The sequence below is a fragment of the Loxodonta africana genome, chromosome 13 (assembly GCF_030014295.1).
Source record: "Loxodonta africana isolate mLoxAfr1 chromosome 13, mLoxAfr1.hap2, whole genome shotgun sequence".
Lineage (NCBI taxonomy): Eukaryota > Metazoa > Chordata > Mammalia > Proboscidea > Elephantidae > Loxodonta > Loxodonta africana.
Genome location: NC_087354.1, coordinates 43,125,154 through 43,145,278, shown reverse-complemented (window position 1 = coordinate 43,145,278; position 20,125 = coordinate 43,125,154). Strand labels below are relative to the sequence as shown.

The 20,125-nt window shown below is 42.0% G+C and overlaps 1 protein-coding gene across 3 annotated transcripts in view; it reads left to right on the top strand.

Moving 5' to 3' along the window:
- The window catches only part of BBS4 (Bardet-Biedl syndrome 4), a 42,628-nt gene extending 29,447 nt beyond the window's left edge, over positions 1-13,181 (top strand). For 2 of the 3 annotated variants that reach the window (XM_010593732.3, XM_064267295.1), the window contains exons 8-16: positions 143-270; positions 2,521-2,575; positions 3,559-3,627; positions 4,618-4,770; positions 4,867-5,038; positions 6,792-6,861; positions 7,692-7,833; positions 8,387-8,588; positions 9,136-13,181. In XM_010593732.3, the coding sequence (XP_010592034.1) occupies positions 143-270; positions 2,521-2,575; positions 3,559-3,627; positions 4,618-4,770; positions 4,867-5,038; positions 6,792-6,861; positions 7,692-7,833; positions 8,387-8,588; positions 9,136-9,263 (1,119 nt within the window). In that variant the 3' untranslated portion in view covers positions 9,264-13,181. The remainder of the gene's footprint in view (positions 1-142; positions 271-2,520; positions 2,576-3,558; positions 3,628-4,617; positions 4,771-4,866; positions 5,039-6,791; positions 6,862-7,691; positions 7,834-8,386; positions 8,589-9,135) is intronic. The other variant, XM_023552894.2, reaches the window with a different exon arrangement.
- Positions 13,182-20,125: the final 6,944 nt, after the last annotated feature.

Here is a 20,125-nt window from a genome sequence, read left to right as displayed (position 1 = left end):
CTTCTGGGGCCTATTTGCTGAAATGTGATATTACTACATTAGTAGAGTAGAAACTTTGTCTCTAAATTAGCCATACAAAGCCATGTCTTTTTACTTCTCAGTTGTAATGATCTGGTTCTGTTTACTCCATCAACCTCGTTAGGCACAAGACCAGTTGTACAATGCTCTACAGCTCAGTAGGCATGATCTGACTTACATAATGCTGGGGAAGATCCACTTGCTGGAGGGAGACTTGGAGAAGGCCATTGAAATCTACAAGAAAGCAGTGGAGTAAGTATGCTTGTTTCCTTTGGGGCAATGAGAAACTGAAAAACAATGGGAGCAGAAATATGAACTCCCAAGTCTAAGAGAAAATATGTGTGACTACTATTTGTATGAGTTAGAGTAAAGCTTAAGCTAAAGTTAGGGTTAAGAGATCCCAGTGGATTCCATAAAGTAGATATCTGTTTCTTTCTCACTTATCAGTATGGCCACTTGAGGCTAGCTGGGCAGCTCTTCCCCGCAAGGCCAGTTGGAATCCAGGTTCCTTGTGTATTGACCCACTACTCCTTAGGTTGTTGTCTTCAACTACATGGTTGAAGCTGGGGGCAGGCAGGGGGTGCAGGAAGCTAACCACAGGATAAGCAGCTTGTAGTAAGTTTTAAATGACCCAGAAGTGGCATACATCATTCTGTGTACATTCCATGACTCACAGTTAGTCACACCTAGCTGGAAGGGAAATGGGCAGGCACATGCCCAGAAGGAAGGAGACAATAGATTTTGAGGTTAGCTGGCAGTCTGCCATTCTGGTTTTACACTTTAGAACAGATCTTGTGTTTCCAGAGATATTATTAGGGCTAGAAATCTCCTGATGAAGTAATACACATCTGGCCTTCCTAGCATGAGACCAGTATCTTGTTTTTATAATGTCATTAAGGGAGGCCACCCCCTGTTGATAACAGAACTGTCTGATCTTGCTGTGATGGTATTCCCTCTCAAAGGACATATGCTGCTTGTCCTTTCTGCATAGGGTCTTGTTTCTTTGAAGTGGACAGCTGCAGCAAAGTCCGTTAGCATTTGATCACTTAATAGAATGGTTTGTGGTTCAAGGTCTATTGTTCCTGATAATTCAACTCTGAACTAAGGCTTCTGTTAATTTGTTAATCGTCTTTGCTTTCTACCATCGTAGTAACTCTTCTGGTGATATCAGTCACTATACTCTCAGTTTTTTTCAGCCACATTGTGTCTCTAAAATGATTACAAAAATCCTTTGGTTTGTAAGCTCTAAAAGAAGCTTTTGTCATCAAGAGGCTTGACTAAGTTTATATGGACCAGTAGGAAGGAACATGTAGCATATGTGAAGTGTCTCTCTGCCTGCGGAGCTGGGTGGCAGCTCTGAAAGTTGGCTCTCTTAGATTAGTGCACGTGAATCCCAAGACATTATTCCAGTGGCTGGTCAGAGACTTAACTCACTGGAATTCTCAAGGGGGAGGAGGGGGCAGCAGAGCATTTGGAGCCCCGCTGAGAATGTAGAGAGCATTGTTCATGACCCACAGCTTTGGAAAGAGTAATCATGTTTGGGTCTAGGGTACATGGATGCTGCCAGAGTCTACTAGAAGCTACTTATTTGGTTTTGGGGAGGAAGGTGATCAGAGGGATATTTATTATGGCAGAAAGTGAATGGCAAATACTCACTTGAACCCAGTAAGCTCTGTTTGGCCAGCTCAGGCCTCCCCTGGCTGGGGCTTTGGCTTCTCTGGTTCTGGTCTTCCCAGAGATACACATTGCTCTGCCTCATTCCTTAGGAGGAGGAGACATGGTTCTTTGCCCTTTGGCTTTTCCACTCTTGACACTGCCTGATGATCCTGTAGTCACATCATCTCAGCTTAGAGTTGCTTTGGTTTTGTTACGAAGAAAAATGTCAGTGAGGAATTAGAAAGACAGATAATTTTTTACTTCACCAGCGTTTATTCCCAAAGGCCAGTGGCTAAGTTTTTCCTGGGGCTCGTTCCTGTATCTTTTCTTTTGTTTAGTTTGGCCATTTAGTATGACTTTTTGCTTATATTTGGAGAGCAGAGCATTAGGGGAGGGGCTTCTCAGGATCCTAAATTACACAGACCTTGTGGCACTGTGAGCACAGAAAAAAAAGAACTCTGCAAGAGGGAGCTGGCTAAAACCTGTGCGTTCTAGACCGGCTTGGCCTATAAAGCTTTGTTATTCAATTCTATAGCTGTAATCAGGAGAGCTACAGAAGTATTCCATAGATCCTGCCTTCCCTTGGGGCCTTTGACCCTGAGCAAAGGCCCTGGAAAGGAGTCTGCACTGTACGGCCCATTTCTTGCTTGCTTGAGCAGTTCTCCCTATGGCCAGGGTTGAAATGACCAACATTTGAAGGAAATGGCCAAATTGCTTTCATGAATCTCCATGAGAAGTGGGGGGCTCACCTGAGTCTCAGGTACTGCGAGAGCAGGTTACTGTGTGTGTGTCTCAGTGTCTCACACATCTTGTTTATCTCTGAGCATAACTCATCTGTATTTGCAGGTTCTCACCAGAAAACACAGAGCTCCTTACAACTTTAGGATTACTCTACTTAGAGGTAATGAAAACTTCTTGTTATTCACACATTGATGTTAGAAATGCTTGTGAATTTGTGTGGATAGTTGTTGCCCTGCATTTTGACATTACTTTGACACATTCACCAATGGTCGTTTGAATCTTGGGCTCTGCATTTGGTATTTGTCTGCTAAAGGTATTAGCTAAATTTTCTGCGTTCAAGTCTGAAACAATTCTGTTTGGGCCTAGTGCAATTACAATTCTTAACCAACCAAGGAAAAGGCATTTATGAGAACTGTCTGGTCTGGGGGTGGAGGTGGGGATGGGCTGTTATTTTCTTAAGGGGGAAAAAATGTGATAAAAGTTAGCACTACCTAAGGCTGTGGGGGCAAAGGCCATTTCTGTTGCCGCTTCTCCAAGCTAGGGTCCTATAGGAAAGAGGGTCCTCTAGGAAAGAGACAAAGAGCACACTTTGACAGCAGAATAAGGAGAATTCCTGAGTGTGAATGGGATTTGTTTAGCTCCATCTCTTCTCTTTATCAGCCTGAAGATCTGGGGCCCAGGGATCTCTGAGAGGCCTCTTCTAGCTCCCCGCCTCCTCTCATCAAAGTTCCCAATGATCCTGCCTTCATCTCTGCCTCTGTGGTGGCCTTTATGTCGGTTTTGTTTTTCTTCAAAAGGAATCAGGAGCTTAACCCAGTGTCTGTGGGTCTCCCTAGGCTTTGGTTTGAGAGGTTGGCTCCGAGGAAGATAAGGCTAACTGATCATTTCCTGCCAAGAGACATAAATATGGAACAGCGTTGATGTGTCACAGCCATAGGCGGTTCCTGCAGACAAATCCGCAGAGTAGGGAAAACCACAGATATCGGGGGATTCAGGTTTTCTTTCTTTATCTGGTGTCTATGGTTCTTTTTGTCAAGGGGACTAACGAAAGTCTGGGTGCTTCTATTCAGGGTGTGGTTGGTCAGACTCCTTAACTGCCATCTCCCCTCTGATGTGAATTCTCTGGTTTGCTTTTTCTCCAAGCTTGGCATTTACCAGAAGGCATTTGAACATCTTGGCAATGCACTGACTTATGACCCTACCAACTACAAGGTATTGCAGGCTGTCAAATCCGAGAGCCTTCACAGAGCCAGTCTCACTGCTCCTACAGGTGTTCTGACCCCAGAAAGCAAGGGGATATCTTCTGCATTTTGAATACCTGAGAAATTACCTGTTTCTTAGAAAAAGTATAAATAAAAGGTGACTCTCTTTATCTGAAAATACAGTAAAGTGTTGGTGCTCTGCTTCTTATCTTCTGAAAGAGCACATTTGTGACATTGTAGTGCTGGTAAAGTTTATGTGTTACTTGGGAAATTAGCAAAGCCTCCACCACTACCGTCAAAAATGGTGAAATGGCTCCCAGATTCCTAGAATTTGAGATTATAACCTTTGTCCACTTGTGACCTTGGGGACAAGAAAGAAGGTGATCAAGTAGATGAATGTCATTGAGGCAGATGAGAGAGACAGACTGTGTATTCAGGATGCATACTTTGTCCTGGTCTAGGAAGCCATATTAGCTGACTCGGCCAGCTCCTTGTTTGCCAGGAATCCCACCTTGACTCCTTTCCTTAGAGAAATGAAACGGGCCGACACCTCAAGGTCACACACCCTCTGTCCTGTGGCAGAAGGAACTGTAGCTCAAGTACCAAGGACAAGTGTGGTCAGAGGTGTCTCGAGCACTTGGTTACCAAGGAGGAAGTGGGGGGAACAGATTAAAGGCCGTTTTGCTTAAAGGGCCCTGATATTTGAAAATATTGACTACGTTGGAAGAAGGGTACATACAAATGAACTGGGTAAAGCCAGTGACATTTTATCTTTTCTTTTCCTGTACTGCCCCGAAGAGAGCCGCAGTGGAGTTGAGGGCCATTCCTCATGCATGTTTGTCCCAGTAGCTTGAATATGTTATATATGTCCCTGGAAGAAGCTTTTCAGTCCCATCTATGCTAATGGGCTGCTGAGTGTCCACACTGAGGAAGGCCACTTCACTGCTACAGCCCTTTGGGATTGACTGAAATATTAACTTCCCCACGCCTTGTGTTTCAGGCCATCTTGGCAGCAGGCAGCATGATGCAGACCCATGGCGACTTTGATGTTGCCCTCACCAAATACAGAGTCGTAGCTTGTGCCATGCCAGAGAGCCCCCCACTGTGGAACAACATTGGAATGTGTTTCTTTGGCAAGAAGAAATACGTGGCAGTGAGTATCTCCTTATGCTTTGTTTGCATTCGTGCATATGGTTACTGGGTTTGCCCAGCTTGCCCCCTATCATCACGTGTCCCCTCGCTCCTGCAGGCTATCAGCTGCCTGAAACGAGCCAACTACTTGGCACCCTTCGACTGGAAGATTCTGTATAATTTGGGGCTCGTCCACTTGACCATGCAGCAGTATGCATCAGCTTTCCGTTTCCTCAGCGCGGCCATCAACTTCCAGCCAAAGATGGGGGAGCTGTACATGCTCTTGGCTGGTAAGAAGCACTCACATGCAGAACCCCCTCCCATGTCTGTCATGAGGGGAAAGTGAATGAAATCGTAAGAGGCCAGGGACTTGATACCCCGTCATAGCCATTCCCTAGCAGATACTGTGGGAATCTGGATTACTTTCCTAGAGCTTGAAGAAAGATTTAAGAAGGGGAGTCTCGCTCAGAGACTCAGCAGGTTAAATCAGGGTCATCCCTAGTTCACCTCCTTTCGCCGATTTTTTTTTCTGTTGGCTTGACCATTATTTTTATTCGTATTGAGCCCAACTAAGTCCTGGATTTCACAGAGTACTAAGAGCTTGGGCTTTCGGTGGGGTCCTGCTTCCACCATGTCCTAGCTACACCTCATAGGGCTGATGTGAGGATTCCATGATGAAGCAGTGATATTAACTGTTGTTGTTGTTGTGGATATGTAACTGGTCCACTGTTAGTAATGTTGTTACAGAATTAGTCTCTGGGCGGTCATTCTAAGTTAGGCTATGTTACGTTGAAACCCCTCTCTCCTTTGAGCAGAATGGTAGAGAATGTGGCTCCTTCCTGAAAATCCATTTTATTTCATACAAATTCAAAAATTGATCACAAAAACTAATGAAGATTCATTAAACACAAACTTTAAAAATTTATTATATAAAATCAAGCATATAAAGTACTGGCAGTATTCTTTCTGGGGGATATTTTTTCATATATTGAGCTTACTAAGCTTCTTAAAATATAAGCTGAAAAGCAGTTTCCATATCCTTATTGATACTGGTCTTAAGATATTTTTGGTTTTTTTTGTCATCACTATGGGATTCTTACAAGATAAAGATAGCAAAAGCAGATTGAGTGGTGGTGGTTTGGGGTTTGCTTGAATACAGCCAGCCAGTGTCCTAAAGGGGATATAGAAATGTAAACAAATAAGCCATGCTGCGAGGTGGCCATCACACTGGGTTTTGACGGAGAAGCTGGAATTCAGTAGTGTAGATTGCGTCGTCGAGGGATGTGTCAGGCCAGGGAGCCGCTGTGAACAAAGGGACGCGGCCATGAAATTGCAGGGTGTGCCCTCCTGTCAGTGGTAGTAGTGGTATAGATTGTGGTGGGAGATGAGTCAGGAAAGATAGTTTGGGGCCACATTATGGAGTCCCATGGTACAGCGCAAGGACTTTAGACTCTATCCTAGAGGCTGTGCTTTTCAACCTGGATTCCTGGATTTCCTCAGAAGTGCCTGGTAGAAGTGAGTTGGTGGTCAGATGGGTTGAGCAGGGCTTCCAGAGCAGCTCTGCTTATGTTTGCTTTACATAGCAGGCTTCCAGGAAACACTGATTTTAAGAGAGGGAGTCCTCCTGCTACATAAAAGTTTAAAAATCATGGTTGTAGGTGATGGGGAACCAGTAAGGGTTTTTACATAGGATAGTGACATGGTTACATTAGTCTGTGTATCTGCAAGATGTCTGGCGGCCACTGGGGAGAAGGGTAGGAAAGCCTGAAACGACTTGGGCTTGAACAAGGGCAGTGGCAGGAAAGGAATTGTAGGAGTAGGATATGTAGAACTTGACAGCCAGGCAGCTGTGTAGAGAGGATTGATTGTTGGGAGGAGATGACGCTGGGCATCTAAGCTGAGTGACTGAGTAAATGGTGCTGCCCTGAGCTGATGGGGTGAAGGAAGAGCCAGGTGGGGGCTGAATAGACTGTGGTCTTGAAACATTCCTTTTGTTCTCTAAGCTGGGCTTTCCAGCCACAGGGCTCACTTTCTTTATTGCAGTGGCTCTGACCAATCTGGAAGATGTTGAGAATGCCAGGAGAGCCTACGCAGAAGCAGTCCGCCTGGATAAGTAAGCTGCTTTGATGGGAATGGTATTGGGGAGGGTTGGACTCTGCAAAGCCACGAGGTGGCACCATAGCACTGCTGCTGGCTGAGTGAGCCCAGCTCTACTCTGCGGCCTTTGTACAGAGGCCTAAGTGGAGAAGGATATGGCTCCAGAGCACACAGTGACTCAGCAGGAATTGACACTGGCTCTTTCTGAGAAGATGTTTCCAATCCCATGTTTGGTAGTCAGGAGGTCAGAGAACACCAGAGCTAGCAGTGGGCTGGACGATATGGTGGGACTCTGGGTTCAGTTTAAGATCAACTTGACCCCTTAAGATTTATTTCACTAGCATCTGCTAGAAAGCAGAATTTTCTCCAGTTGCCATCAAGTCAACTCTGACTCATGGGACCCATATATGTCAAAGTCGAACTGTGCTCCATAGGATTTTCAGTGGCTGATTCTTTGGAGGTAGGTCACCAGGTCTTTCTTTTGAGGTGCCTCTGTGTGGACTCAGACGTCCAATCTTTAGGTTAGCAACCAAGCCCATTAACCATTTGCACCACCCAGGGACTCCAGAAAGCAGGGTAGGGATCCCTTTCTCAACCCTGCCCTGGGTGGTCTTTGTGGAAGGCTGAGACATCACACTTGGTCCCAATACCTGCTCTGCTTGTTGGGCCATTAATTCCTTGATTCTTCTCCACAGTCCACACTGCACGCATGTCCCCACTTTGCTACGTAATAGAAGACTCTCTACTTACCCAGTTTTGCTTTGCTTTTATGTAATGAGAAGGATCTCTAAATGACCACTTGTTGCAAAGCCCCAGCTCCTTAGAGTCCCCGTCTGTCTGCCACAGGTGTAACCCTTTAGTAAACCTGAACTATGCTGTGCTGCTGTACAACCAGGGAGACAAGAAGGGCGCCCTGGCCCAGTACCAGGAGACGGAGAAGAAAGCCAACCTACTCAAGCACAGCAGCTCTCTGGAATTTGACTCTGAGGTATGTCTTTTATTAGCCCCTAGGAGACATAAGCAAGCTGTCAGGAGACTTTTGAATCAAGCCCAAGTAATCTCAATATAAGGTTTTATAGGCTCATGGCTGTTTTGGCTTTGATGTTGCTGGCAGCATGAGTTTTTCAGTGAATAGCCTGAGAAAAGCTTTCCTGGAAGAAGATAATAATAAAAGGGAGTTCAAGCTTCCCAAGTCATTGTCATTGATATTACAGCTCCTCTGAGTTGAGATCTGTCTCTCTTTATAGCTTCCGCCCACTTTTTCTCATGGAGGAAAAGCAGGAGTTTACCCCAATAACGTACCACACTTGAATCATAGGGTTTTGAGATCTGTGTAAACTCCCTTGCCATCCATTCAGGGCAATCCGTGTTCTCTGCTGTTTGAGAATGATTTCTTTGGAAAAAGTACTTCCCTCAAATACCAGGACCAGCAGTCACTATTTCAGCTAAAATCCTCTAATGGAAGGCCTAGGAACTGTTGGGTAGGCTTGTCTCTGCTAGTCATGCCTGTGACTCTTCTTTTCTTCCCATGCGGGTACAAGATGGTGGAGATGGCCCAGAAGTTGGGAGCAGCTCTCCAGGTTGGGGAGGCACTGGTCTGGACTAAACCAGTCAAAGATCCCAAATCAAAGAACCGGACCACTTCAGCCAGCAAACCGGCCAGTTTCCAGCAGCCCCTGGGCTCTAATCAAGCTCTAGGACAGGCAATGTCTTCAGCAGCTGCATACAGGAAGCTCCCTGCAGGTAGGAGGCTGCACAAAGCTCCATAAAGACCTAATGGGTCCAAGCCGCATGTGGCAGCAAAGACTGTAGCTTTGAGTAAGGCTTGCACTTTTCAGACTCAGAATATCTCCAGTGTAGTATTGCACAGAGGAGAAGAAAGCCACAGGGTGGCCAAATTGGCACTTTTCTCCTTAAGGTAAGCCGTGTAGTAGGTAACAGGTGCTGTCAGGGTTAGTTGGATAATCAGTACACTGGGTCTGCAGTTTTCAAGTTTAGAAATACATTGTCATAGTACATTCGGTTACATAGTCCTACTTTAATTTTCACTGCCTCATCATAAGTTGGCATGGTGTAGGTAAAGGAAGATTTCTTTCACTGACTCATTGAGGGCAAACTTGACTGTTGCTTTAGTTCTTCAGTTATGGTCACCTTCATGGTTGTAAAGATACACCACAGTCCCACTAGTCCCCGAAAATATGGGGGTTTCCTCTTGAAATTTAGCAGTAAAAATAATGATTTCTTCTAGAATTGCGGAACTGAGAATTCAAGCTATTTGTTTTGTTACTAGGTGCTGGAGGAACACCTCAGCTCACAAAGCCACCATCTCTTCCTCTGGAGCCAGAGCCCACTGTGGTAGCAAGTCCAGCTGATGCGGCTTTTTCAACTGAAGCATCAGAGCAAATAAGAGAAAAATGATGACCCCAGAGTAGGGGTTTCTTTGGCTAGAATGTACCAGATTAGGAAAAGTCACGTGGCACAGGCAGAGAGTAGAGGCCAGCACCATTCCCTGGCACCACAGGACCAAAACAGAATGCAAGGCATGTTAGGATGATGGGCCCATGCAGTCCTCCTCTCTGTGAGCCCCATCTTCCAGGGACTAGGAAGAAGACAGCCCAGGAAAATCCTTTAAGATTGGGAGTAAGACTGGTGGTTCTGTGTATATATGGAGCTCCCAGAGGCAGCAGGGCACGTGGAGCTGTTTGCTGTCGAAAGGAATTTTGTCTCCTGGATGGATGACCCCTTCCTTTGTGCAAGAAAAGACTGAGCCAGACCTCTGCTCAGTAGTCCTGGGATGACGAAGCCTTGGCTAAGCTATATTAGCCCCTAACACAAACACAAATCTTGGATTAGTAATCCAGCTCTAACAGTCTAAAAGGAAAAAAAAAAAAAAGATGAAAAACAGCTTTGTAAACCGAGGCTCAGCCTGGTGAGTATACCAGCTGCGTTTGCCTAAAGGGAATCCAGAAATTCCTATATTCTGTTCTTGAGAGGGGTTGGAGTCTAATGCCAGATCATGTCAGTATGATCTTTAAAATAACAAATAAAATAGGAACCAAGGGCTGGTCTGGTATCAGCACCAGGGATATTTAAAAAAAAAAAAGGAAGAACTCCTTAGCTGAGGAGTTTTATCTAAGACAATCAATGTAACCACTAACCAGATGCTATCAATACATTATCTAAGGTCATTTTTAAAATAAAAATTATGTATTCTCATCAGTCCTTTAGAAAAAGTTGTTTTTCAGGTATAAAAATAAGAAATCGCAATAAAAACTTTTAAAAGAACCTATGATCACAGCTTTCTCTTAACCTATTTCCAAGTCTAGTTTGAAACTGGAGGAGGAACCTCAAGGCCAAGTTCTTACTTGGTGCCAGCATGGCCTCTGCAGCAACCCTCATGGATATTAGGCCAGCAGTTTGGCTATTAGGACCAGTCCCCATTTTGTACTTGAAGTGTCCTTCAGTCACCATCATTGAAGGTGGACTGACCTATCATTAAATCAAACTATGTTTGGAATTCTTTATATTATGACTGGGTTTGTTTTGACATTGTAATTGAAGAAGCAGCTAACTGAGCAGAGGCCTCTTCAGTTCTTATGTCTCAGAAATAAACAGCAGTGTGTCAGAAGTGATACCCTTGCCCATGCAGCTGGTATGTGGCAGAGATGGGATTTGTACCCTGACCAGTTGAGAAAGCTCACCTTTACATCTGTGTGGAGTCAGGTCTGACTGAAAAGGTCTGATAGCTTATAAATTAAGACAGAGTTAGAGAGAAGGAAGGAGATATAAGAGGGATTTAGGAGCTAAAATTAACAGAAATTGGAGATTGATTGGATGTTGCAGATAAGAATAGACTAAGAACAGGTAATACAAATCAGAATGAAGGAACATTGAGGGTATAGAACTGAGGGTTAATTGTGGAGTCCAGTTTTAGACATGTTTATCTTTGAGACATCCAAGTGATGATATCCATTGAACATTTGAATAGTTGGATTTCAGGTGTGAAATCTTCATTGAAGATAAAGATTCAGAAATAATTTGGATTTAGGTGATAGCTGAAACCAAATATTTGGCAGAAGTCACCCAAGGAAATCTTGGAATATGAAGATGGGACCAAAGAAGAAAAACCAAATTGAAAGGGAGAAACAAAAGACCCCACAAAGGAGACAGGAGAATCAAGTGATACAAAAGAAAAACCAGGAGAGTGGTATTATGGGAGTCAAGGAAAGAAAAGTTAAGGAAGGGAATGGTCAGTCTCACTGAACCCTTCCAAAAGAGAAGTACTGTTATATCGCCATTTTATAAAGGAGGAAGCTGAGGTTGGGACAGGCAAATGGATTTTCCAACCTAAGTGGCAGGATCAGGATTTGAACCTCAGTCTGGATGCAAAGCTCTTGCTTGTAACCATTAACCGTCCAGTAGTGATGTACTTGTGGTGAAGCAGTGATAGTAACAGAAACCCAAAGGCTTGAAGATTGAGAAGTGAAGATGGTGACACTAGACTACTCTATTTCCAAAAGCTTTGAAGTAAAGGGAAGAGAGGTTTTTAGAGGGCAGAATTCACTCAAAATAATTCATTACTTTGAGAAATTTTTAGCATTTAGGGAGAGAAGGATTAAAAAGGTCTTCTCTTTTTAAACGAAGCATGGTAGAAACTGAGGGGATACAAGAGCAGGGCTCTTTGGTTTTTCCACACTCTTTGGGAGCAGAACATAATGGTACCCTGCAACCCAGGAATAGCAGTCCACAACCAATACTTCCCATTTTTGTTTGGGCTTAGATTTTCTTTAAAAATAACAAAGAATTCCTCAAAACTCCACTGAAAGTTTCTGTTCTACCTCCTAGTTTGGTAAGTAGCATGGGGTCTTAAAAGCTTGCAAGAGGCCACCCAAAATACAATTGGTCTCTGTTTGTCTGGAGCAGTAGAAGAAGAGGAGACCTAGGAATTGGAGAAAGAAATGGACTACAGGTCTAATTGTCTCCATGAACTACTACCTCCCTTGCCATGAGACCAGAAGAAAAGAATGGTGCCTGGCTACAATTACTGAACAAGGACCCAAAAGATAGATACTGATCAAAAGGAGGAAAAATGTGGAATAGAACATCTGATTTCTGTGGAAACCAGACTTACTGGATTCACAGAGACTGGGGGAACCCTTGAATCTATTGTCCTGAAATGATCTTTAAACCTTGAACCAAAACTATCCTGTGAAATCATTTGCAAACAAAACAACAGTTTAGCTCAATTGATAAAGGATGTTGGCCTTGAATATTTTGAAAGAATTACCTATATGCAATCAAATTGACTAACTCTAAAGCACAGATGAGAACTTTAAGGGGCAGGGAGAGTAAAAGTTAATGGTGGTAGTTTAAAAACAAGAAAATATTCTCTGATGGTTACGAGAGCGGGGAGGGAGGAGAGAAGGGAGAGGGATTTTCACTGGTTAGATAGTGGATAGGGATTATTTTGGGTGTAGGGAAGGACAACACACAATACAGGCAAGGTCAAGACAACAGGACTAAACTAAAAGCAGTTTCCTGAATAAACTGAATGTTTCCAAGGCCAGAGTAGTAGGAGCGGGGGTCTGGGGACCATGGTTTCAGGGGACATCCAAGTCAATTGGCATAATAAAATCTATTAAGAAAACATTCTGCATCCGACTTTGGAGAGTGGCTTCTGGGGTCTTAAATGCTAGTAAGCAGCCATTTAAGACGCATCAATGAGTCTCAGCCCACCTGGAGCAAAGGAGAATGAAAAACACCAAAGAAGGTAATTATGAGCCCACAGTAAAGGACCACATAAACAGGAGACTGCATCGGCCTGAGACCGGAAGAGCTAGATGGTACCTGGCTACAACCAATGATTGCCCTGACAGGGAGTGCAATGAAGAGCCCCTGAGGGAGCAGGAGAACAGTGGGATGTAGACCCCAAATTCTTATAAAGAGACCAGACTTAATGGTCTGGCTGAGATTAGAAGGACCCTGGAGGTTATGGTCCCCAGACCTTCTATTAGCCCAAGACAGGAGCCATTCCCAAAGCCAACTCTTCAGACAAGGATTGGTCTATGGGTTAGAAAATGATAGGTGAAAAATGAGCTTCTTGGATGAAGTAGACACATAAGACTATGTTGGCATCTCCTGTTTGGAAGGGAGATGAGAGAGCAGAGGAGGTCAGAAGCTGGCCAAATGGACACGAAAACAGTCGAGGGAAAGAGTGTGCTGTCTTACTAGGGGGAGAGCAATTAGGAGTATATAGCAAGGTGTGTATAAATTTCTGTATGAGCGACTGACTTGATTTGTAAACTTAAAGCACAATAAAAATTTTTAAAAAGTTAATGGTGGTGAAACAATATGGGTAGAAATAATGAGAATGGTGACACATTGTGAAGAATGTAACCAATGGCAATGGTCTATACATGTATAAACTGTTAAATGGTTGTATATTTTGTTGTGTATATTTTCACAAAACAAAACTAGGTTTTACCTGCCCAGGCTTTTGGGTGTGTGAATTTGTTCATGGACTGTTGACATTTTAATGATGCTTTGTAGAGCCTATAAGTATGGGAAGTGGTGGTACAAAGCTAACCCTAAGTAGTCTGTGAAAAATTAAGGATATATATTGTAATCCTTGGAACAACCATTTAAAAACAGTGCAAAGAGGTATTGATAAAAAGCCAGTGGTGGTGGTGGTATTAGGTGCCGTTGAGTCAGTTCTGACTCATAGCAGCCCTATAGGACAGAGTAGAACTGCCCCACGGTGTTTCCAAGGAGTGACTGGTGGATGTCAACTGCCGACCTTTTGGTTAGCAGCTAAGCTCTTAATCACTACACCACCAGGAGATACTAAAATGAAATTCTAAAGGATATTCAGTTAATCCAAAAAAAGTAAGGAAAGGAAGAACAGAAGTACAAAATAGTAGATGGAACAAGAGAAAACAACTAAATGCTAAATGTAGATCTAATATCAATAACTACATTAAAATGTAAATGGACTAAACATTACAATTAAAAGGCAGAGAAAAGAAAAAAAAACCAGCTATGTGTTATTAAAAGTAAAAGAATGGAAAAAGATACACCATGCAAACTATAGGCAGAAGCAGTCTGGGATGGCTATATTAATGTCAGATAAAGTAGACTTCAAAGGAAGGAGTATTATCAGAGATAAAAAGGGATATTCATAATGATAAAAAGGTCAGTTCATTAGGAAGACATAACAATCCTAAGTGTATGTACCTAACAGCATTGCTTTAATATACATTAATTAAAAATTGATAGAATTAAATCCCCAGTCATAGTTGGATATGTTAGCACTTCCTCTTTCAGCAGTTGATAGAACTAAACAAAAAATGAGGCAGGATATAAAAAATTGGAACTGTTCTGTCAATCACCTTGATCTAATTGACATTTATAGAACACTACAGCCTATAACTTCAGCAGACATTCTTTGCAAGTGCATATGGTATGATCAGCAAGACAGGCCATATGCTGAGCTATGAAGTATATCTCAAAAGTCAAAAGACTGAAATTTACAGAGTTATGTTCTCTGACCACAGTGAAATTATATTAGAAATCATAACAGTATCAAGAAAACCCCTAAATATTTGGGAATTAAACACACACTTGTAATAGCCCACAAGTCAAAGAAGAAATCAAAAACTATAAATTCTTTTGAACTAAATGATAATGAAAACGAACAAAAAAAGTTTCTGGGATTCAGCTAAAAGCAGTATTTACAGGAAAACGTACACCTGTACATGCTTATGTTAGAACAAAACAGTAGAAAATCAGTGACATAAGTTTTCACCTTAACAAGTACAAAGAAATAGCAGAAATCAGTGAAGTAGAAAACAGATGTATTAATTAACAAGGCCAATTTATGAAAAAAATTGATAAATTTCTAGCTAACCTGATAAAGAGGAGACATATCAGTATCAGGAAGAACAGGATAGCATTATACATCCTGCAGACATCAAAAGAATACAGGAACGTTATGAACAATTTCACATCAAAAATTTTGACAACTTAGATGTAATGGACAAAATCTTTGAAAGATACTGCAAACCCAAACTGAAGCAAGATGAAATACAAAACTTTAGTAGAATTTGAAATCAAAAGTTACCCCTAAAGCAAACTCCTGGTGGTTTCATTGGTGAATTACATGAAACACTTAAGCAAAATAAATTCAACCTTACACAAATTTTCAGAAAATAGAAGTGTGAGAACTTCTGAACTTGTTTTTATGAGGCCAGCATAAATCTGATAGCAAATCTGGTCAAAGACATTACAAAAATTACAACTCATTATCCTGCATGAATTAGATGCAAAAATCCATAACAAAACTGAATCCAGCAATATATAAGGTTAGTATGCATATTATGATCAAGTTGAGTTTCTCCCAGGAATCCAAGATTCATTTAACATTTGAAGATCAAAATACATGTATTAAAAGAATAGAAGGAAAAAGTCATAATTTCAGTAGACACAGAAAAAGCAATAATAAAAAGCCATTTGTCATAAAACCCCTCAGCAGGTCTGGATTCTGTGAGAATTTGAAATTCTATATTTCCCCCCTTTTGATCAGAATTCATCTATAGAATCTTTTATGAAAATGTTCAGTAATGGTAGCTGGGCACCATCCAGTTCTGGGCTCATGGCAAAGGAGGCAGTTGTTCATGGAGGCAATCAGCCACACATTCCATTTTCTCCTAATCCTGACTCAAGGAGCCCTGGTTGCACAGTGGTTAAGTGCTCATCTGTTAACTGAAATGTCGGTGGTTCAAACCCACCAGCTGTTCCATGGGAGAAAGATGTGGCAGTCTGCATCCGTAAAAATTACAGTCTTGGAAACCTTGTGGGGCAGTTCTACTCTGACCCACAGGGTTGATATGAGTTGAAATCAGGTTTTTCCTCACTTTCTTCCTCTGTTGCTCCAGGTGAAGAGAGACCAATTGGTGTAGCTTGGACAGTCGCTTGCAGGCTTTTAAGATCCCAGGCACTATGCCACAACTAGAATTCCAGACTTTTTGGAGCCCTTGAGGCTGGAAAACCCCCAAAACTACTGCCCTGAAATAATCTTTAAACCTTAAACCAAAAATAACCCCTGAAGTCATCTTTAAACCAAACAGTAGTTTAGCTTAATTAGTAAAGAACATCTGCCTGGAGCATTGTGCTCTTTAAAAAAAAAAAAAAAGCCTATATAGGATCAACACCCTTGTGTCTGTCAGTTTGTCATACTGTGGGGGCTTGTGTGTTGCTGTGATACTGGAAGCTATGCCACTGGTACTCAAATGCCAACAGTGTCACCCATGGTGGACACGTTTCAGCTGAGCTTCTAGACTAAGTCTAGGAAGAAGGACCCACTGGTCTACTTTTGAATTTAGCCAGTGAAAACCTTATGAATAGCAGCAGAACACTGTCTGACATAGTGCTGGAAGATGAGCCCCCCAGATTGGAAGGCACTCAAAAGACGACTGGGGAAGAGATGCCTCTTCAAAGTAGAGTCCCCAGTGATGTGGATGGAGTCAAGCTTTTGGAACCTTCATTTGCTGATGTGGCACAACTCAAAATGAGAAGAAACAGCTACAAACATCCATTAGTAATTGGAACGTGGAATGTACGAAGTATGAATCCAGGAAAATTGGAAATCGTCAAAAATGAGCACATAAACATTGATATCCTAGGCATTAGTAAGCTGAAATGGACTGGTACTGGCGATTTTGAATCAGACAATCCTATGGTCTACTATGCTGGGAACGACGAAGAGGAATGGTATTGCATTCATTGTCAAAAAAGAACATTTCAAGATCTATCCTGGAGTACAATGCTGACAGTGACAGGATAATATCCACAAGCCTACAAGGAAGACCAGTTAATATGACTATTATTAAAATTTACAAACCAACCACTAAGGCCAAAGATGAAGAAATTGAAGATTGTTACCAACTTCTGCAGTCTGAAATTGACTGAACATGCAATCAGGATGCATTGATAATTACTGGTGATTGGAACGCGAAAGTTAGAGACAAAGAAGAAGGATCGGTAGTTGGAAAATATGGCCTTGGTGATAGAAACGATGCCAGAGATCATGTGATAGAATCTGGCTAGACCAACAACTTCATTGCAAATACCTTTTCTCACCAACATAAATGGTGACTATACACATGGACCTTGCCAGATGGAATACAAAGGAATCAAATCAACTACATCTGTGGAAAGAGACGATGGAAAAGCTCAATATCATCAGTCAGAACAAGGCCAGGGGCCGACTGTGGGTCAGACCATCAGTTGCTCAGATGCAAGTTCAAGTTGAAACTGAAGAAAATTAGAACAAGTCTGTGAGAGCCAAAGTACAACCTTCAGTATATCCCATCTGAATTTAGAGACCATCTCAAGAATAGGTTTGACACATTGAACACTGATGACCAAAGACCAGATGAGTTGTGGAATGACATCAAGGACATCATACATGAAGAAAGCAAGAGGTCATGAAAAAGACAGGAAAGAAAGAAAAGACCAAAATAGATGTCAGAAGAGACTCTAAAACTTGCTCTTGAATGTAGAGTAGCTAAAGCAAAAGGAAGAAATAATGAAGTAAAAACTGAACAGAGGATTTCAAAGGGCAACTCGAGAAGACAAACTAAAGTATAATGACGTGCAAATAGCTGGAGAGAGAAAATCAAAAGGGAAGAAGATGCTTGGCATTTCTTAAGCTGAAAGAACTCTAGAAAAAACTCAAGCCTCAAGTTGCAATAGTGAAGGATTCTATGGGGAAAAGGAAGCATCAAAAGAATATGGAAGAAATACACAGAGTCATTATACCAAAAAGAATTGATCAACTGCCAACCATTTCAGGAGGTAGCATGTGATCAGGAACCAACGGTACAGAAGGAAGAAGTCCAAGCTGCACTGAAGCACTGGCAAAAAACAAGGCTCCAGGAATTGACGGAATATCCATTGAGATGTTTCAACAAACAGATGCAACTCTGGAAGTGCTTACTGGTCTATGCCAAGAAATTTGGAAGACAGCTACCTGGCCAACCGACTGCAAGAGATCCATATTCATGCCTATTCCCAAGATGGTGATCCAACTGAATGCAGAAAGTATCAAAAAATATCATTAATATCACACACAAGTAAACTTTTGCTGAAGATCATTCAAACGTGGCTGCAGCAGTATATCTACAGGGAAGTGCCAGAAGTTCAAACTGGATTTAGAAGAAGACATGGAACCAGAGGTATCATTGCTGATGTCAGATGGATCCCAACTGAAAGCAGAGAATACCAGTAAGATGTTTACCTGTGTTTTATTGCCTATGCAAAGGCATTTGACCGTGTGGATCATAACAAATTATGGATAACATTGCAAAGAATGGGAACTTCAGAACACTTAATTGTGCTCATGAGGAAACTGTACATAGATCAAGAGGCAGTCATTCGAAGAGAACAGGGATGCTGCGTGGCTTAAAGTCAGGAAAGGTGTGCATCAGGGTTGTATCCTTTCACCACACCTATTCAGTCTGTATGCTGAGCAAACAGTCCAAGAATCTGGACTCTATGAAGAAGAACGGGACATCAAAATTGGAGAAAGACTCATTAACAACCTGCATTATGCAGATGACACAACCTTGCTTGCTGAAGGTGAAGAGGACTTGAAGCACTTACTGATGAACATCAAAGACCACAGCCTTCAGTATGGATTACTCAACATAAAGAAAACAAAAATCCTCACAGCTGCTCAAATAAGCAACATGACAAATGGAGAAAAGATTGAAATTGTCAAGGATTTCATTTTACTTGGATCCACAATCAATACCCATGGAAGCAGCAGTCAAGAAGTCAAAAGACATGTTGCAATGCGCAAATCTGCTGCAAAAGACCTCTTTAAAGTGTTGAAAAGCAAAGATGTCACCTTGAAGACTAAGGTGCGCCTGACTCAAGTCATGGTGTTTTCAGTCCCCTTATATGCATGTGAAAGCTGGACAATGAATAAAGGAAGAGTGAAAACGAATTGATGCCTTTGAATTGTGGTGTTGGCGAAGAACATTGAATATACCCATGGGCTGCCAAAAGAACGAACAAATCTGTCTTGGAAAAAGTACAACCAGAATACTCCTTAGAAGCAAGGATGGCGAGACTACATCTCATAAGCTTTGGACATGTTGTCAGGAGGGACCAGTCCCTGGAGAAGGACATCATGCTTGGTAAAGTAGAGGGTTGGTGAAAAAGAGGAGGCCCCTCAATAAGATAGATTGACACAGTGGCTGAAACTATGGGCTTAAGCATAAAGACGATTGTGGTGACAGCACAGGACCAGGCAGTGTTTCGTTCTGTTGTACAAAGGGTCGCTATGAATCGGAACCACTATATACGCATCAAAATGGCTACAATGAAACAACTCCAAATGTTTGCAAGAATGAAAAGCGACCAGAACTCATACATTGTTGGTGGGAGTGTAAATTGTTCCAACCACTTTGGAAAAAAGTCTGTTGCCTGTCCCGTAACCCAGCAATTCCATTCCTATGTATTTTTACCTAAAGGAAATGAAATATTGTACACACAGAGACTTGTTGGTAGCAGCTTTATTCATAAAAGCTCCAAAATGTAAACCACTAGTGTATTCATTGTGGAATACAACTTAGACATAAAAAGCAACAAACTACATGGAAAAACATGGATTAATTTAAAAAAACATGATGAATGAAAGCTTACACAAAGGACTATATATACAGTATGACTCCGTTCATATGAAGTTCCAGAACAGATGAAACTAATTTTTAATTTTAGAAATTACAATGTTTAGAAGTTGTAACACCTCTTGCCTTGGAGGGCGTGGCAAGGAACGATTGGGAAGTGGCATGAGGGATCTCTTGGTGATAGAGAAATTCTGTACCTTGATAGATGTTTGGGTTAGATATTTGCATTTGTCAAAAGTTATCAAATGGTACACTTAAGATCTGTGCATTTTCGCTGTATGAAAATATTTACAAAAAAAAAGTTATTGCGGTAACTATTCAATGATTTATAATAGTTTCAAAGAGATCTGGGAAATTGCCTGTTCAGTTTAGCAATAACAACTGACAGTGATGAAACTTTTAATTAAATATGTGCCGGGTAGGACGCTAAATACTGTGCACCGATATTCTGTAATTGTCAACAATCCTATGAGGGGAGGTACCATTGTTAGCCCAGTTTTATAGAAGTGAGGCTCGGTAAGGGTAACTTGTCCAAGATCATATAGTACTCACCACCTCAGAACCCTGCTACAGAATCTGGATTTCTTC